We start from the raw sequence: 17,112 nt of genomic DNA, 5'->3' as shown, positions 1-17,112 counted from the left end.
AGAAAGTGTGTCCTTTAACAGTATCGGTCACAGCACTTCCTCCACACAATACGCTTCCTATCTCGCTGTCAGACGGCAGGTCCCAGTCCATCCTTTCCTCATTAAGCATATGTCTCATTTTCCATTTCAGACAAGAGATAGCATAGAAGTGCTCACAAAAGCACTATTTTCAGGCCCTCGTCTGAAAGTCTAATGAGAGCAGATCAAATATAACTGACACCGAAGGGAGACAAAGGGAGACGTAGCCCTGGGTGAGAGATGAGGCGAAGCAGAACAATGGACCAGAATGTGCTGTCGCTGCGGCGGTACGGAGCAGGACGAGAGAATGCAGATGATTCTGTAATGAGGGATTAAGTGGTGGATTATGGGTCTTTATTAAGATGTTTCTGATCCTCATTAGGCTGAATCTTGTATCAGGGCATCGATTCCCTGCTTGCTCACTGGATTGGCTGTTCTCTGGAGGAAGAGTGGAAAGGAAAGAAAGAAGAGTGAGAAAGAATGATAGAAAGACATGCACTGCTAATATGCTCCTCGGAGGAATGGGAACTAAAAAAATTACGAGACAGGCAGTGAATTGTGCATATTTCTTTTGTCGTTATTGTTGAGACTTTTATATCACTAATTTAAACGAGGACCCACGCAGGACAATTAACGAAAACAAACCAAAATCTAAATTTTAGTATGTCATCCTCATACAACAGACATTACTTCTCATCACTTTCACAGGATTAAGAGTCTACAGCCATACTGACGGCTCTTTGTGGCTGTCTTTAAGCACCGTAGTAGTTTGAGTTCTGTAATGGTAGACGTACACGTTTTTTAACAGAGGCTATAATAGGGCATCATGGAGGGTGACATTTTTTCTGTAGTATGCAGGTTATGTGCACATTACATCAATATTAAAACAGTCAAAAATTGTTTTCTCTCTCGTCTAAATTAAAACAGTGTCAGAGTTAAAAGTGAAAACTGCTCCGTGAACAGAACCATGAATTTAAAAAAAAGGTGACTTTAAGTCAAACAATAATTTAAGAATCACTTAAAGGGACAGGCTAACTTGTTTTCCAGCTCCATGTTATATTAGGCCTTGGTGCCCCCCTTAGTTTATTCAGTATTCGAATAAACAAGACATCCCTTCATACTGATATCACAAGAGCAGAAATAAACTGTGTTATTTAGAGCTGCCTGAAGCCTGAGCGTTTGGCTCATAAAGATTTCTTCAACATCCTGGCCTCATTATTTGAAGGTTTGACCATATTTAATAGGAGCATCCACCATTGTAACAGAATACACTCACCAGCTACTTTGATCAGCTGTTTGTTAACACAAACATCTAATTAGCTAGACACATTTAGGCATCTAGAGTTAAAATGACCAAGCAACAGATTTAAGTGACTATGAAAGTGGTGTAGCTTGGCAAAAAAGCGCTTACCAGGAGGTGGCTGGAGAAAGAGCCCCCAACAAAGAAAGATTGGATAGGAATAATGGAGGAAATATATAGAATGGAAAAATTTACTTTTTTTTTTACCTCAAAATGGACCAATTTCATAAAAACTGGAGGAAGTGGGAGAGATTTGTTGAAGGTGGTAACATGGGATGCACTGAAAAAAAGGGACTGGCCATCTCTTGGATTTATGTAAGCATCTTGCATGTATTTAACACAATTGCCTCATGTTTTAAAGATAAATGTAACTATATAGTGTAAAAACTACATGATATGCAGAAAGGGTGTATTAAATTGTTCATATCATGTTCAGGTGAAGTAAGTCAATAAGATAGCAACGTTAAATCTCGTGAAACCACGCGTGATTTCATCTCGCGGGCTTTGGATCGTGGTTTAAAAAATGCATCCATCTCAGTCAAGTCGAGCAGCCAACTCTACGTTTTTGGTATGTCTTGATTTTTTGAATTAATGTTTACCATATTTCAGCCAAATGTAGTTAAACGTCTAGAGTGTCGCCATGTAACATGCTAAAAAAGAGCCGTTAGCTTATTTGCTGTTTTATCTGTTGTCAAAGAATTGGCGCTTTTTCATTTGAATTTGTCTTTGGCACAAGAGCCGTAATATCACATTAAACCTAATTACGAGGCACTCATAACATAATTTGGTTTTCTGTGTGAATAGATTTGCCAACTGACTCTTCAGTTACATTGTGTATTTACTGCACCGTGGTGTTAGTGAGATTTTGGACATTGAACAGCTTTAGCTAATATCATCAGCGGCATTATGCTAGCTTACATCCCTACCCCTCCTGCCCTCACCTGCTGTCCTTTTGTTTTTGTTTTTGTTTTTGTTGATGCACATTGAGAGACGACCTCTATTCTGCATTTCACCAGGAGTCAGCTGATGGATTGTGGGTTCAAGGTGTTATGGTAAGAAAGTATATACTATTTTCGCTTAAGGTTTCTGTAACTTAATTATAATAGGTTTTTTATAATTATTAGGTGCATGCATACTCACCCTATTAATACAACTGAGAAATCCAAAATCTGCCATAGGTTTAACCTGTATGTATTGTCAGAAAGGTGATTACTGGACTCGCATTAATGCACACTTGAACTGAAATGAGGTTGTAACTTGTGGGTTCTTGGGTTGCAAATCAGAAACAAACATCTTTGGATTTTTTTAATCCCATAAGATCTGATTCAACAAAACATTACTGATTAACCAAGCACAGTGCCTGCTGTTATTTCAAAATAATTTTATGTCATTTTAGATGAAATGCAGCATTCCAGTGCATCCCAACCATGCCTTTACAGTCAAGGTTTCTGACGGAGCTGAGTTTCTCTCTGACAGTCTGCTGAAAGTGTTTGCAAAGTGATCGGGGGAACAGGGCACAAAGCTAAAGGATGTAGCTGCCATGATGACAGTAAGAACTTTAAAATTCTTTAACTACAAAGTGTATATGTATTGCATTAGGTCAGTAAAAGATTTTTATGCTGCATCCATTGAAACAGTCAACTATTACCCGTGAGTACTGATTCCACCGAAAGGATGCCATAATTTTCGTTATGCATTTACTGGCCCACTGAGAAAAAATCTTTTTTTTAAAATATATGTTCTGGAAACTATATATCCATAAAGTTGATGTCAAACAGGAACTTTTGATATTTCTTTGTAGATGCTGGTGTTGCATGTTGACTGGTTTAAGTTTTTGTCTGGGATCATTTTCTTCTGTGCTACTGAAAAGTTCACAAATCTCTGTTTTCTTTGTTATAATACTTTAGGATGACATTAATGCTCGAAGGGAGTCTCATCAAAGTGCTCCGCATCTGTGTGAAAGACAATTGCAACATCTTAGTGCAGGAGTTCATGGTGTTTTATGAGTAGATTGTGGCTTTGCAACATTTAAAAATGCATTTAGTTATCCACTTGATCCTCATTGGACTGGTTAGGACCAGTAGTCCTCTTTAATAATTTGAAGTTCACATGAGGCCTGGTAGTGAACTCGGCCGCCCCCCCTTGAGGCCCCACCCCCCTATATTAGGGGTCACATCAGTGTGAAAAAACTTTAAATTTGTCATTCTAGTGAACAAAGGAAAATCCCACCAGTATTTACATTAGCTTTCGTTTGAAAAAAAAAAAAAAAAAAAGACCAACTGACCAACAGCTAACCAAATTGTGGGGAAAGTCTAAATTCTAACATCTTCTGAGTGACATAACCTGGATTTCTGATGGGTTTTTGTTAGTCTTTCTAACAAAAACTAATGTAAAGCATTTGAAATTATTATGTTTTTCACTCTGTCTTAGAAACTCTGTTAGACCATGAATGGCAGCATGGCAGGCCACTCTTTGGCTATAGCTATTTACTATGTTGCTTGCATTGGTTTAAATTACTCTAACATTAGAACTGGTAGATTCAAAAGAGATGAGTTTAAAAGGAAATCTTAAAGAAATGTTTTGTGTTTAACCAGGACTTGACTGAGGCCACTGCATGGATTGAGAAAACCACAATGAACATCTGTCTCCAGAGGATGCACCAGGCAATGACTTTTCTGATGTTGGCATCATCATCGAGGGTATAGTAGTTCTTCAAGATCTGGATAACGTGACCTTTGCAGTAGCCATGCTGTTTGGACCTTTTTTATTCCTTCAAGATGAGTTACCCATCACAACTCTGCTACACTTTTGAGGTGATTCAAAGGGTGGTAATGGAGTTGGATGCAACTCAGCTCTCAAGAAAAGCTCACAACTAAGACAAAACTACTCCTGCAAGGAAAGCTCACTGTTATGCATGCAAGCTGATCAGCTCTAGGTGAGAGGACATTTAAATCTCACACTTGTTCTGCTGCATTTTTGAAGCTCAATTCCAGGAACAGATCGCAGGGTTCATTTTTATATACTCTGCAACTGCCATGAGGACGAGCCGTTTTTTGTTGTTGTTTGTTTTTCCTTTTGCTCTGTACAGCATTTTGGCAGCATTTTTAAATTTCTCTTTGTATTTTTTCTTTCTTTTACTAGTGAAGAGATGTAGCGTGAACAGTTATGCAGTCTAAATATCCCATATGGGTCGTGTGAAATGGTATTTTCAGTTTCATTCAGTTGAAGTAAAGAACGTTGAATATTTCTAAGTGTGCTGTTTTGAACCAAGATGTCACAGTATGATCAGTGCTGTAATTTTTGACAGTCACTGTATCAATGTTATTTTTGCATCTCTTGAATAAAGGTTTTGACCTGCAGGTGCTAATTTCTTTAGTTATTGGGGTAAAATGGGTAGTGTTAATAGGAAGGTGTTTGCCAATTCAGTAACCTAATTTAATGTTAATGGAAACTAACACTACCTCAAATTGTTTAGTTATAATTGTTGTTTAACTGAATCTTGATGTCAGAGGCCTTAAATAGAATGTTTTGATTTGTTCTTTCCCAACATTTTTCAAAAGAAACAGTCTAATTTCTTTGCTGTGATTGATTCCAGAGAACACGGAAGAACTGACATTATTTAACTGTTGATTTATGTAGATTCAGTAGAGGAGTAATGTCAGTTTAATTCTTTACCTACTGTCAATGCAGTGAAATTAGACATGTTGTTTTTAAAGGTTACTGGTGGATGCCAGCAACCATCTTGGAAGAGAACAATACAATCTGTTATAAGGCCTCCATTTGAAAATTGTGTATTTGATGCTAGAATATAATAGCAAAATGTAATTTGAAGATAACATGTAGCATTTAAGTGACCAAGTAGTATTGGGTAAAAGTTATTGAATGGTGTTGGGATAAAGTGAGAAAATTGTGAAGGATTAAAATATTTCAAGAGCTCAAATTACTTCATCAAAACATGTTTAAGTCACATTTTATCAACACAAATTGCACAGGTTTATTGAACATGAATAAATTGTGTTAATTTAACTCAATTGTTTAAGTTGCTGCCAAAGCAAAACATCTGTGTGCAACAAATGTCCACCATTGAATTAAGTAAATCCAACAACATATTTTTTTCAGTGTGAGATATTCACACAACTACTGGAAGAAGGAAGGTCTGCTAAGGACGTGGTCACGTTTTTTTTTTTAGTTTTTTTTTTTTAAGGTAGTTTATAAAAGAGACTGGAAATACCCTTCCGAATATGATCAGGGATGGACTGTAAAGTGCTGAGTGGACAGTAGTAAAAACCTAACGACATGGGACCTGTAAAGAGGTGGAGGGGAGCTCCCCCAGACCGAGCAGATCTGCGGGTTTCACTGTGCCATTATGTCATCGTTAGTGCGTAGTATCTTTGTTTGTTTGGTTGTTTTTTTTTTGTTGTTGTTTTTTTTTGGGGGGGGGGGGGGGGGGGGGGGTTGGGGTTTTTTTTTTTTGTTTGTGTGTATTGCTAAATTAAAGTACCTTTTTATAAAAGAAAAAAAAAAGAAAGTGGTGTAGCTGTTGGTGCCAAATGGTCTTAATAGTTGAGAAACTCGTGATCTACTGGGACCACGAAATACAGACCAGACTGCTTTACAACCACAATATGCAGAAGAGCATCTCTGAATGTGCTACACATCAAACTTTGAAGCAGATGGGCCACAGCAAAACTTGACAACAGAAAATTGGGAAAATGTTGCATGGACCTGATGAATCTTGGTGTCTTGTAATTAATTTCTTTGTACTGAAATGATAGAATCAACTGCTGTTAGGCCATGTGAAAATTCAGAAAACATGCACGCCATCACCAAATGTCATGGTTGTTGAGATATATCAATATGTCAGAACAACAAATAGAGAATAAAAACAGACCATGTGCATATTGTTATTATGTAGCTGCTGTATATACACTGTGCTTTCAGGGTGCTTACCTGTATGCCTGCTCTATTCTTTTGCTCTAATGAGAACAGGACTGAGGGAAACAGTCTTGCAGAAACAAACCTAGGTGGTCCAACAACATTTGGATCTAATAACAACTCACGCTGAAACCTAACTGGTACAATGTAAATATAATCAGAGAATTTCAGCTATGCAAGTATTTACATGCCATTGTCCAAGTTTACTATAGAAGACTCTAGACACAACTGTTTTAGTTCTACTCAGAGTGAGACTAAACTTCCTTTATTTCAACAATTGCAACTATTGTTTTATAAACAACAAAGCTGCAGATCAGCATCATGTATTATGATTTCTCTGCTATTAAACAAAAGGCTTTACAGATAGTTACAGGCCCAGAAATTTACAGTGACTCTAAATGAAGGCCTCCTTCTTACAGCATGCTCAGAAACACTTACTGCTCTTTACAAGCATAAGTACTCAGTGTGTGTTTTGGTTCTGTGGAAAGATAGTCTTCACAAAGGGTGAAGTCTACAAATACTGTAAAAAACTAAAGTATCCTTCTAGAAGAAATCAAAAATGTCATACCAGTAACCTATAAGCCTGTAAGTTAAATCTGTATTCTTTCTAATGGCCAGCAGAGGGCGACTCTTCTGGTTACAAAGAAGACTGTTTACAACCAGAGAAAATGAATGTTCTTACCCTCAATAAACACTTTTCTAAAGTGCTCATGCTCTCAGTCTCTAGCTTGAAGCCTTAATGAATAGAATATGATGTTCTTTTTTTTTTTTTAAATTTGAGTCCCAGTTAGAGTAGAGGGGTCAAAAAAGCAAACTATGCTTTGGGTCTCTGTTGTATCAAACTGAAATGTCTCAGGGTTTCTCTTATTTAGCCCCCCTGGTGAAAAGGCTAGGCTCAAGACCAGAATATAACTAAACAATAAATGTCTACTTCCATCTTTAATATACAGTCTATGTTTTGGTTTTTTGGGGGTTTGTTTTGCCTTTTAATTTTTAATTATTTTTTTTTGATAGATGCAGTGAAGAGTGACAGGAAAGCAGAGGGAGAGAGAGGGGAAGACATGTGGCAATGGTCATATTTGAACCTGGGCCTGCCGATTTCAGCCATTTGGCTCATCCCAGTGAGCTAAATTTGGGCCCCACAGTCTATGGCTTTTAATGTAAAAAGATATGAAAAGAAGGTTATAAGAGGTTCACTGTGACAGTGAAGTTGTGGTACATATAAGTGAACATTTTGTGCTAAAAGGTTGCACAAATTTCACTTGTAGTTGATTTTTGAAAGAATGTGGTTTGAAAATAAGAATAAAAAGCAAATGACTTGCTTCTTCTGAATTACTGAAACGTTAGAATTTCTGAATGAACGTAAGTACTCAAAATCTACTCAAAATAATCCATGACTTAAACACACCAGTAGTTCAGTTCATGACAGCTTTATTTAGTGCAAAGACAGCCTAGTAGCAGGAGTCATTGATGCGCCTCATGCTCATGAACCTCATGCCGCTGAATCCCATGTTCATGAAGCTCCTGTACTCTCCAGGCCTCATGTACATCATTCTGCCTCTGTAGTGGGGCTGCTCGTACATCAGCCAGTGGCCATCCATCACATTGCAGGACATGCAGTTGGACATGCGGTAACGGTCCATGATGTTATCACAGTCGTCCATCAGCTCATACATCTGACCACCAAAGTTCTCTCTCTCGTAGATCCTCATCCTGTAGGATCCCCTGTACTGTGAGGCAGAAGACAAATGGATTTAACTCAGAGTATTTTAATGATGTCATCCAGGGTAAATGACGACTGGCGTAAAATCTTACCATGGGGATCATACGGCAGGACCTGATGCAGTCGTTCATCCCCATCATGCTCATGTAGTCAGAATATTCACCCCTCCTCAGGAAGTACTGGTTGCCCATGTAGTTGGTGCGGTCGTACACCATGAAGCAGCCTCTCTCAACCCTGCAGGAGTGGCACCTGCTCAGGTAGGAGGACATGTCAGGGCAGTCGTTCATGACCTCATAGGAACGACCCAGGAAGTTCCTGTCCTCGTAGAAGATGATCTGAGGAGAGAGAGGAAACGAGCACATGTGAGGCATTTAATTTTTGAAGCTGAAAGAATTGGTGAGTTCAACAGTAGTGCTGTTAAGTAGAAAGTTCAGGTGCAGCTTTAAACTTCTAATGAGGAATAAATCAATTTAGACATTTATACCTTTCTGTTAACTCTTAATGTGTCAGCTCCATGTCTGAATGAGCGATCTATGATTTTTCTATAAAGGTAACTAATCTAGTTTTATCAGGTCAGACCCAGCAGCAGTATAAATCATTTATACAAGAAGTGCACACATTTGAATCCACAGAGTCAGATGGGCACTCAAAGCACAGCAAAGTTCTCTTACTGAGCTGTTCAGCTCATGAGAGAAGCTCTTAACAGAAGCTAATATGTACATAGTGACATTTTATCTCGCAAAGTCTGTTTCTATTTTGTTGGCTTAGAATTTTAGAGCTTTTTTACTAGAAGAAATATCTGCAAGCTGTAGTTACTGAACCAAACAAGCACAGGCTCTGGCTGGAAAGCAAAAATAGGACTCAGAGATGCTTTAAAGCGGAGGAAAATTATACGATACACCATTCGTGCCACACCTCATGATTGGTTGCTGTTACAAATATAAATATTATATTTTTATAAACACATGTTTAAGACCTTAAAGGCAATTCTCTTACCCTGCTCATCATGTTCATTCCAGTGGTAGTCATATTGCTGATTATTGGGCTGCTGGCTGAGCTGCTGGTTGAGCTGCTGGTTGCTGCTGATGTTTCTGCTCTTGCACCAAACTGTATCCTACCTGGTTTAACCCTTTCCTTTTATACTAGACCCGACCGCACCAGCCCATTGTCCAAACCTCCTGAGTCAGCAGCTGTGTCATAGACATGCACTGAATATGGAGGGTTTTGTCCACATTTCCAGGGGCCAGCGAGCTTAGAAAATCCATTCAGCTGCGGTTCTCGTACATCACAGGGTCAGGGAATGGGTGAAAGGGTTAACAATCGGAGGTCACACCTTGACATTGTTTATTCAGTGTGACTTACACTGTTTTGTCAGCAGCAGCGTTTTTCTGCCGTTTCTTTGTGCTATTTGTAAAGTGACTGACTTTAACGTGTTGTAGTGAATGGAAAAGCTTTTGTCTTTTCATGAAAACACCCAGACAAGCATTTTTTTTTCAATCAACTGAGCTAAACTAATGACGGCAAAATAAGTTACTTAAAGAACAGAGGATCTTGGATATTAGCAATGTAGTGCACAATAATATTGAGCAATTGAGTAAATAAAAGTCAGAAGTTTAAGTTCAGAGTCCATAAACGTAATTCTTTATCATCTGACTATGGCCAAATAACTAGTAAATGTATCTGACTGGATTATAATTTAAAGCATTATAATTTATAGCCCCATAGTATGTTTCTTTAAAAAAATCTTTGTAAGCTGACTAATACTTTTAAATACATCATTCAAATATATACTGGATATATATATATATATATATATATATATATATATATATATATATATATATATATATATATGATCTAAGCTTTGATCTGAGCAGATCAAAGCTTAGGTCATCTTTAGGTCTACTCGCTGAGAACAAAGGCTATGCTCTTGATTGTGATGTGAGGCAAAGTGGACAAATTGTAAGAGAATTAGAAATTAAATTGTAGCTGCAAATATCTACTCAATCGTATTACACTACACTGATTAAAATAGGCATGTTTTATGACATTTTGATGAGGGGTGGGCATGTTACTTGTGCTTCCTGACCTTTGTTCTCTGTCATTTTTATAAAACACCCATGAGTCTTTTGATGTCAATTATATAACATTTTTTTCTTGGCATTTTAAATGATATATTTAGAGAGCCAAAGCAAAAAAAGTGGTGCTCAAAAGAGGAAGGGAGTAGGAGCGCAGGATGGACTTTGGATTTGAGCAGTGTTGTCAATAACTTTGGTGATGTTCTGAGAGGTGAGTTGCCTTGTCTTTTTGTTTTTTAAGTATTACTAATACTTATCTTTTGAAAATGTGCACTCACGGTGTTACAGAGTTCTTATGCCAGCACATTGAGCTACAGTGTAAATTTAGTAAAAATTAGCCTCTTAGTAGGCTAATTTAGGTCAGATGTCTGTTGCCTGGAGTCCTCTCTCCTCGTATAAGAAGAAGCTCCCTGGAAATTATTCGAAGATGTGTAAGCTGCAGAAATGAGAAAGCAGGTGGTTATCCTAGTAGTTGACGCACAGGTATGGAAGTAATACCCCTTCTTAGCACACAGGGGCGCTGTGATACATGCTGAGTTCAGACTGCGACTCTCTTGGTAACAGAAATCTGTGTTGTCAAGCGTTGCTAAGGAAGTCACGGAGCTACTTTTAGTCAGTCTCCCTGACACCAACAGTGCACAAAAGGTAGCTTTACTTTCAGCCTGATAAAAGAGACATAAATTGTTAGTGCAAACGACAGAAACTACCAAAGTTATCCGTTTGTTAATGTGGTCACAGAAACGTACGCTTTAGGCAATAGTTAGCACAGCTTTAGCATTTTAGCTTTGTTAGCTGCAGCTGCAGGTTGTTATCCAGTGAAGAGAAAAGCTTAACAGATGACATTGTTGTGTATGTAAACGTGATTTAGATGATGGCTTAAGTAGAATTGTTAAAGTAGACTTTAACGGGACTTTTCGTTCAGCATTAAAGTTGTTGAAACAAGCAGTAATTGCGTTAGCTCATGTGCTTTGTCTTTTTTTAGCTACAGCTCTTGCTTTTAATTGCTTGAAATCAAAAATGTTTGTTGTTTCCACTGATTGGGTATTTGATGCAGTAACCCTCTGCCGTGGCTGATATCAGAACGTATATCAGACAGTAAAGTGATCGTTTGAAGGCCATGTCAGTAAAACAAACTCCGCCGTGTGTCTGAACAGGTCTTGTGCCACTTGAAAATGAGAGCGCTTCATCCACCTCACCACAGCTGGACTCAGACATGAGAAGAGGATGACTGAGGATGGAGAGGACGGCCCCCTCCATCACTCCTGTGAGGCTCCTGGTAAAGGAGACTCAATTGCCAATGACAGCAGCAAACTCAATACCTCCATAGTAGATGTAAAATCCACCAACGGGCACAAGGATGACCTTAGGCTTAGAAAAACAGGGGAAGGGATCAGTCCGTATCAGCCCCGCCCCCCCTTGCTACCCAGACTGTCGAAGTCCAGCAAAAGCATTTCATTGGAGGAGACTGTGAGAACCAGGAGGCTGAGAAACAGCCAAGAGAGTCTGAGCGACCCAGCTGAGACCGGCTCCTCCACAGACTCGCTTAAAGAGGATGAAACTGTTGTAGCTCCAAGTGGGTTCGTTATCCAGGGTACAGCTGCAGTGAGGAATGAGCGGGATCCCAGTGCGAGACCCCATTCTGCTGTTCCAACTGGATCCCCAGCCTTCCGGGACAGAGGGAGTAGTCTTTCTGACTATGAAAGGAGACCCCGCAGCCAGCAGAGCGACCTTACAGTCCAGCAGTGGAGGGCCGCCAAGGTGCGCCTGTCTCCGGTGCAACCCACCGGACCACTGCCTGCTCTGGAGAAGAGCTTTGCGTCAGCCACTTTGAGGGCAGCTAATAGGATTGACAGGGATTGTTTGGATTATGCCATGCCGGCCAGAGAGAAGCTTGGAGAAAGGCTCCACAGGAACCTGAGCGACAGCCGGCTTTTGGAGAACATGGGGTCGGATAGTGCCTCTGTCAACTCCATGAGGTCCACCTACAGCGTACTCAGCCCCATCAGACCGCAGGATATGAGGAACAGGTAGGTTTAGCAGGTAATATAAAGATGCACCTGTAGTCATCATCCTTGTGCTGGATTTGAAGGCTCTATTGTAAGATGTCCTGTAGATTAAAGTAACTGCACTCAGCTTCCTGTTAAACTGTAGTTACTTACCAGTCTCTTTCAAGGGTATTAAGCTAGTGACACTTAAAAACAAAAGAAGTAAGATGGGGTGTGTTTTTGTTTTGTTTTTGTTTTTTTGTCTGGATGAGCCCTTTCTAAGCTCACCCACTTTATACTCATATTACCCTTCTATTTTTCCTTTATTACAGTACACTTTAGCTCCAAAACCCCCACGCTCCCCTGCAAGCTGTGTTAGATTTAATTCATCTTTCATCATTCATCTTTCATTCCTCTTTCCAAACTAAATTTGAAATGTTTACACGTTAGTCTGCGATACTTTGTGGTAAAGAAATCAACATCTGAGCTGCTTTAGCTAAAAATGCACAAATAAGAATAAACAGCCTCCATTACTGGAGCAAAGAAGAACATAGGTGTGAGGAGATTCAGCAGGGTTTTTGACAGGATGAGTGGTAAAATGGTTCTTAGTCCACTGCTTTAATACTTATAAAGATAAATTATTGACCTGACCTCAGAGATAGCAGCCTTACAGCTGTGATTAAACTCGATATATGTGCTGATTTTACTTTTCGTCATCCAGGAGTTTTATGGAGGGCAGCGTGCTGGGTAGTGGTGCCTTGCTTGGGGCTGAGGAGCTGGACCGCCTCTTCCCCGACAGGAGAGTTGGCATCTACATCGCCACTTGGAACATGCAAGGAGAGAAGGTGGGAGGATGTTGTGACCTGCAGCATCTCTCACAAAGGTTTTTCTGATGGAGAAACTGAATCATAACCAAATTCCTGCCATTTTCAGGGCCTTCCAGTCAACTTAGATGATCTCCTCCTTCCAACAGACTCTGAATTTGCACAAGACTTTTATGTTATTGGGGTCCAGGAGGGCTGTCCTGACAGGTGGATCATTTAATGTTTTAAATAAAAGCCGGTTATTATGATGAATTACTCCGTAATGGCTTTCATTTTCCGCTTACTAATATGTAACTTTGTTTGTGTGCAGGAGGGAGTGGGAGACCAGACTTCAGGAGAGTCTGGGACCTTACTATGTCATGTTATATGCAGCTTCACATGGTGTTTTATATCTCACTGTATTTGTCAGAAGAGACCTCATCTGGTTCTGCTCAGGTCTGTCCTACTCTACGTATTAGTTGAGGAGGGATGGTGATTATGAAATGATATTTCTAAATTGCTCATATTTCTGTGGTGACTTGTGTATTTAATAGCATGTTGTCTTAAAGACAGGGTTTCTGGAGGTATTAAATGATTAAAATTGATTTCTTGTTCCTCAAAACAGGCTTTAAAAGGTTTAAATAGTCTTTAATTCAGATAGGTCTTTTATACTGTTGAATTAATTTTCTTAACTAATCAATTATTTGAGCTTTAAAATCTGAAAAAAATAATCAAAGCTAAGCTGTGAATGTTTAGTTTTCTAGATTAAACCTTTCTATAATATACTTAAAATGCTGTTTACAAGTCGATATGAATATCAAAACACTTGAAAAGATCCTTTAGTTTCAACTTACAACTCTCGACTGATATCCTTGTTGCTTTGGATGAAATGCTCCACCTACTATAACTGGCCAGAGGATTGTGACAAGGATTTTGTTGTAGTGACATGTTGATTTGTGTGCACAGACATGAACCACCTGAAAAGCGCTATACAAATACACGCCATTTACCTTTCTTCTTCTTTATTTTTTTGCACAGAGGCGGAGCACGCCACAGTCACAACGAGGATCATCTCGCAGATCAAGACCAAAGGCGCAGTGGGGATTGCCTTCACCTTTTTTGGCACTTCTTTCCTTTTCGTTACTTCCCATTTTACCTGTTAGTAGCAGCTTTTCCAAGTCAGAGAAGCTTTTTTTTACACTGCACATTAGTGTATTGCATTTAAACCCTACAGCCGGCCAATGTTGCACATTTCTAATGTGTTTTTCTGTTTTTCTCCCAGCCGGTGATGCCAAAGTCTACGAGAGAATACTTGATTACAACAAGATTGTCGAGGCTCTAGCTCTTCCAAAAGGCCTTCCAGATACCAACCCGTACCGCTCCACACCATGTAAGACTCTCTGAAGCTACTTTGTGTGAATAATTTAAAATGTTAAAGCTATTTGGATGGTTTATGCATCAGAATACTTAATCTTTTAAAGATGTAACAGTATAAAAGTGGCATGCATTCATTCTGATAAGACAAATAATCTTAAAACATTGCATTCATTTTCTAATTGTCCTTCTTTTTCAATCAAATCACAACATGATTGATTGCAACAACTGTAATTAGATTAAACATTCCTAGACACCTAGGTTTAGGATTATTTGCAGGAGGAAGGAATAAGCGGTCTGGCTAATGTACAGGAAGGTTTTTCTCTATAAATATAACAATCTATTTTTGTATTTGTTTCCATGGCCATCTTTGTACCAGCAGTTACTGATGATCTATATGTGGTTAAAATCTTAGTGCTTATAACACTAATTGCCAGTATTCAGTGAAAATTGTTGGAATATAATTTTTCACTGCAGCTGACGTCACTACAAGATTCGATCAGGTCTTCTGGTTTGGAGACTTTAACTTTCGGCTGGATAAAGACCGGAGTGAGGTGGAGGCCATCATAAGCTCCACAGTAGGTGGCGATATGAGCCCTCTGCTGGAGCACGATCAGCTCTCCAAGGAAATGAAGGAAGGTATGCACATAGGAAGCCAAAGCGTCAACATTTGCAAAAACTCAGAAAGTTGATTTTGTTCATCTGGACGTCGCGCTTTCAGTGGGAGAAACATTTTGTCACTTCAGACTGAAAAAGTGGCTTGGCTGAGTGATGAAAATGATTTTCCCACAGGAAATGCAACGACTGGATGAGCAGAACCAACTTTCTTGGATTTTCTTCCCTACATGATTTTTTATGCATCTAAACAGTTGCAAAAGTTTTTATAGAAATAGGTTGTTGTTTTCCATTGATTCTTATCCTGTGAGTTGTTTGTCCCTCCAGGGTCAATCTTTAAAGGTTTCCAAGAGGCATCAATACACTTCTTACCCACGTACAAATTTGACATTGGTCGCGATGTCTATGACACCACTTCTAAACAGAGAACACCTTCATACACAGTAAGTAGAACAAAGACGTGTCGCACATGACAAAAGATAAACGCCTTAAGTTTTTTAAAAACACTTTGTTATTTCTATTAAAGTGGCTCTCAAACACATAGAACCTCTCTGTGTTCACAGGACAGGATCCTATTCAGGAGCAGGCAGGCTAATGACATAAAAACACTCATGTATACCAGCTGCTCAAACATCAAGACCTCGGACCACCGGCCTGTCATTGGTGTCTTTCAGGTCAAACTCAGGCCAGGAAGAGACAAGTGAGTCCCACTAACATTCACACATACACCTTAGTGCTGTAGTCCTTTTCAATTAAATTTAATTTCACATAAAGTTGGAATTTAATAGCCTGAAAGAAGGCATAAGTAAAAGTTGCCTTTTACTATGACCTATTTGACTGAGAGCCTTCACTCTCAGCGGTGTCACGTTTGGGCCTAGCACTTGTTTCTAGAGAGTCACTGGTGTAGGCATGTGTGGAGACTTATTGAGATTAGGCGCTGGCACAGGGTCTAGGGAAAAGAGATGAGCTTTTTTTTGGTTCCCACTCCTGTTATCCCATTCAAGTTTTCAACAAGTAACACAATTTATGAAGTAATATGTTAGATCAGATTCAGATGGGTTTTTTAGTGACACCAAATCACAGTAGTAGTCAGTCTCAAGCTCTTTGTATTGTAAGGTTAAGAGCTCTGCATCAGTAGAAACCCAAGAATCTCCTTTGACTAAGCATTTAGAAAATAAAGGAAGAAAAAGTCATCCCCAAGCAGAAGCAGCCTTGAGAAGACAGAACAGAGTAGAATAGAGAGAGAATGAAACACAAACAGGATGAAACTACGTGCAGCAGTGACATATAAAGGGGGAGAGTAAGAGAGTCCCCCAGAGGCTCCAGGCTTTAGTGATGTAATAAACTGTGCTGTCGTGGATTTTCGTAGGTAGTGCAAAGGTTATCATTGTGAAAGAATCCTGACAATCTTTAGCTGTGGTCACAAAACAGTAGCTCTGTGTCATACAAATTTGATGGCCTACCCAGGTTTATTAAGTTCATGTTGCACTGTGTGGGTTGCAGTTAAATTAAAGTCCATCCATCCATCCATCTTCATCCGCTTTGTCCGGGGCCGGGTCGCGGGGGCAGCAGCCTAAGCAAAGGGTTAAATTAAAGTGTTGCTGAAATATTACAATGCAAAAATCCATGCCTTAAATGATGGTTCTTTTTCACTGGACTGCAATTGATCATTTGGTAAACGATCAGTTGTGCTTTATGCATTTTGACTTTCTAACACCTGTAATGTTGTATTTGCTTGTATTTTTGTCAGCATTCCTCTGTGTGCCGGACAGTTTGACCGAAGCTTGTACTTGGAAGGTATCAGGAGGAGGCGGATCACCAGAGAAATAAAGACAAAGGAGGCCATGAAGAACCAAAGCAGCACGATCTGCACCATCTCTTAAAACCCATTAAGGAACACTCTGGACCAGATCAGGCTGGATTGGATCAGACCTGTGCCAGAAACAGGAAGGCCAGAAAGGACAAAAAGGAAAAACCAAAGTTGTCTTAACTACACAAATCCCAGCTGTGGTCGAGGTAACTGAGGTGCAGCTGTGTCCCGAAGAAGCTGGCTAGACTCGAGGGCAGGGATCTCGAGGTCATGCAGATATCAGCATTCTGGCCTTTATTTATTCTGCCCCCTGTACTCAAACATAACTAGGGAAGGGGGGTCTCCCTTTGTGGCTTAAAGTTCAGTCACATGCTCCAGTGTGGACTGATAAGACCTTACAGACAGTAACAATACCTATTTTCTCTCTATTTTTTGTAGCCGTTTAAGAAGCATCATATACTATAATACTCT

The 17,112-nt window shown here is 39.5% G+C and overlaps 2 protein-coding genes and 1 long non-coding RNA gene across 4 annotated transcripts; 2 read left to right on the top strand and 1 right to left on the bottom strand.

Moving 5' to 3' along the window:
- Positions 1-1,599: 1,599 nt before the first annotated feature.
- LOC147317824 (uncharacterized) lies at positions 1,600-3,484 on the top strand. Its single transcript, XR_015131887.1, has 3 exons — positions 1,600-2,370; positions 2,715-2,867; positions 3,226-3,484. It is a non-coding gene; the product is annotated as an uncharacterized LOC147317824 (long non-coding RNA).
- Positions 3,485-7,667: 4,183 nt separating this feature from the next.
- LOC147317823 (gamma-crystallin M2-like) lies at positions 7,668-9,130 on the bottom strand. 2 transcript variants are annotated; one of them, XM_086315168.1, is made up of 3 exons: positions 8,973-9,130; positions 8,069-8,311; positions 7,668-7,983 (listed from the first exon to the last, which is right to left on the bottom strand). In XM_086315168.1, the coding sequence occupies exons 1-3, from the start codon at positions 9,003-9,005 to the stop codon at positions 7,705-7,707; spliced, it is 555 nt and encodes a 184-aa protein (XP_086171294.1). In that variant the 5' UTR covers positions 9,006-9,130; the 3' UTR covers positions 7,668-7,704. The 2 variants fall into 2 exon arrangements, with proteins under 2 accessions (XP_086171294.1, XP_086171293.1); XM_086315167.1 differs by lacking the exon at positions 8,973-9,130 and having other exon boundaries at positions 8,069-8,362.
- A 1,479-nt stretch (positions 9,131-10,609) lies between these two features.
- Positions 10,610-16,878, top strand: inpp5e (inositol polyphosphate-5-phosphatase E). The gene is made up of 11 exons (XM_086315166.1): positions 10,610-10,699; positions 11,209-12,081; positions 12,761-12,884; positions 12,973-13,070; positions 13,174-13,298; positions 13,881-14,000; positions 14,125-14,232; positions 14,694-14,855; positions 15,159-15,274; positions 15,395-15,531; positions 16,582-16,878. The coding sequence occupies exons 2-11, from the start codon at positions 11,279-11,281 to the stop codon at positions 16,712-16,714; spliced, it is 1,926 nt and encodes a 641-aa protein (XP_086171292.1). The 5' UTR covers positions 10,610-10,699; positions 11,209-11,278; the 3' UTR covers positions 16,715-16,878.
- Positions 16,879-17,112: the final 234 nt, after the last annotated feature.

This window comes from Aulonocara sp. 'chitande type north' Nkhata Bay, linkage group LG12 (assembly GCF_057382095.1).
Source record: "Aulonocara sp. 'chitande type north' Nkhata Bay isolate Kocher_YH1m ecotype deep benthic linkage group LG12, A_spYH_male_GT1.1, whole genome shotgun sequence".
Taxonomy (NCBI): domain Eukaryota; kingdom Metazoa; phylum Chordata; class Actinopteri; order Cichliformes; family Cichlidae; genus Aulonocara; species Aulonocara sp. 'chitande type north' Nkhata Bay.
This window is presented reverse-complemented; position numbering and strand designations above follow the sequence as displayed.

What these genes read in the sequence shown, in the direction of transcription:
- inpp5e (XM_086315166.1), top strand. Translation starts at nt 11,279, where the DNA reads ATGACTGAGGATGGAGAGGACGGCCCCCTCCATCACTCCTGTGAGGCT. An exon ending in CCCGTACCGCTCCACACCAT is followed by an intron (nt 14,233 to 14,693) that starts GTAAGACTCTCT and finishes TTTTCACTGCAG; the next exon opens with CTGACGTCACTACAAGATTC. An exon ending in CTCCAAGGAAATGAAGGAAG is followed by an intron (nt 14,856 to 15,158) that starts GTATGCACATAG and finishes TTGTCCCTCCAG; the next exon opens with GGTCAATCTTTAAAGGTTTC.
- LOC147317823 (XM_086315167.1), bottom strand. Translation starts at nt 8,347, where the DNA reads ATGCCTCACATGTGCTCGTTTCCTCTCTCTCCTCAGATCATCTTCTAC. An exon ending in CCTGCCGTATGATCCCCATG is followed by an intron (nt 7,984 to 8,068) that starts GTAAGATTTTAC and finishes TCTGCCTCACAG; the next exon opens with TACAGGGGATCCTACAGGAT.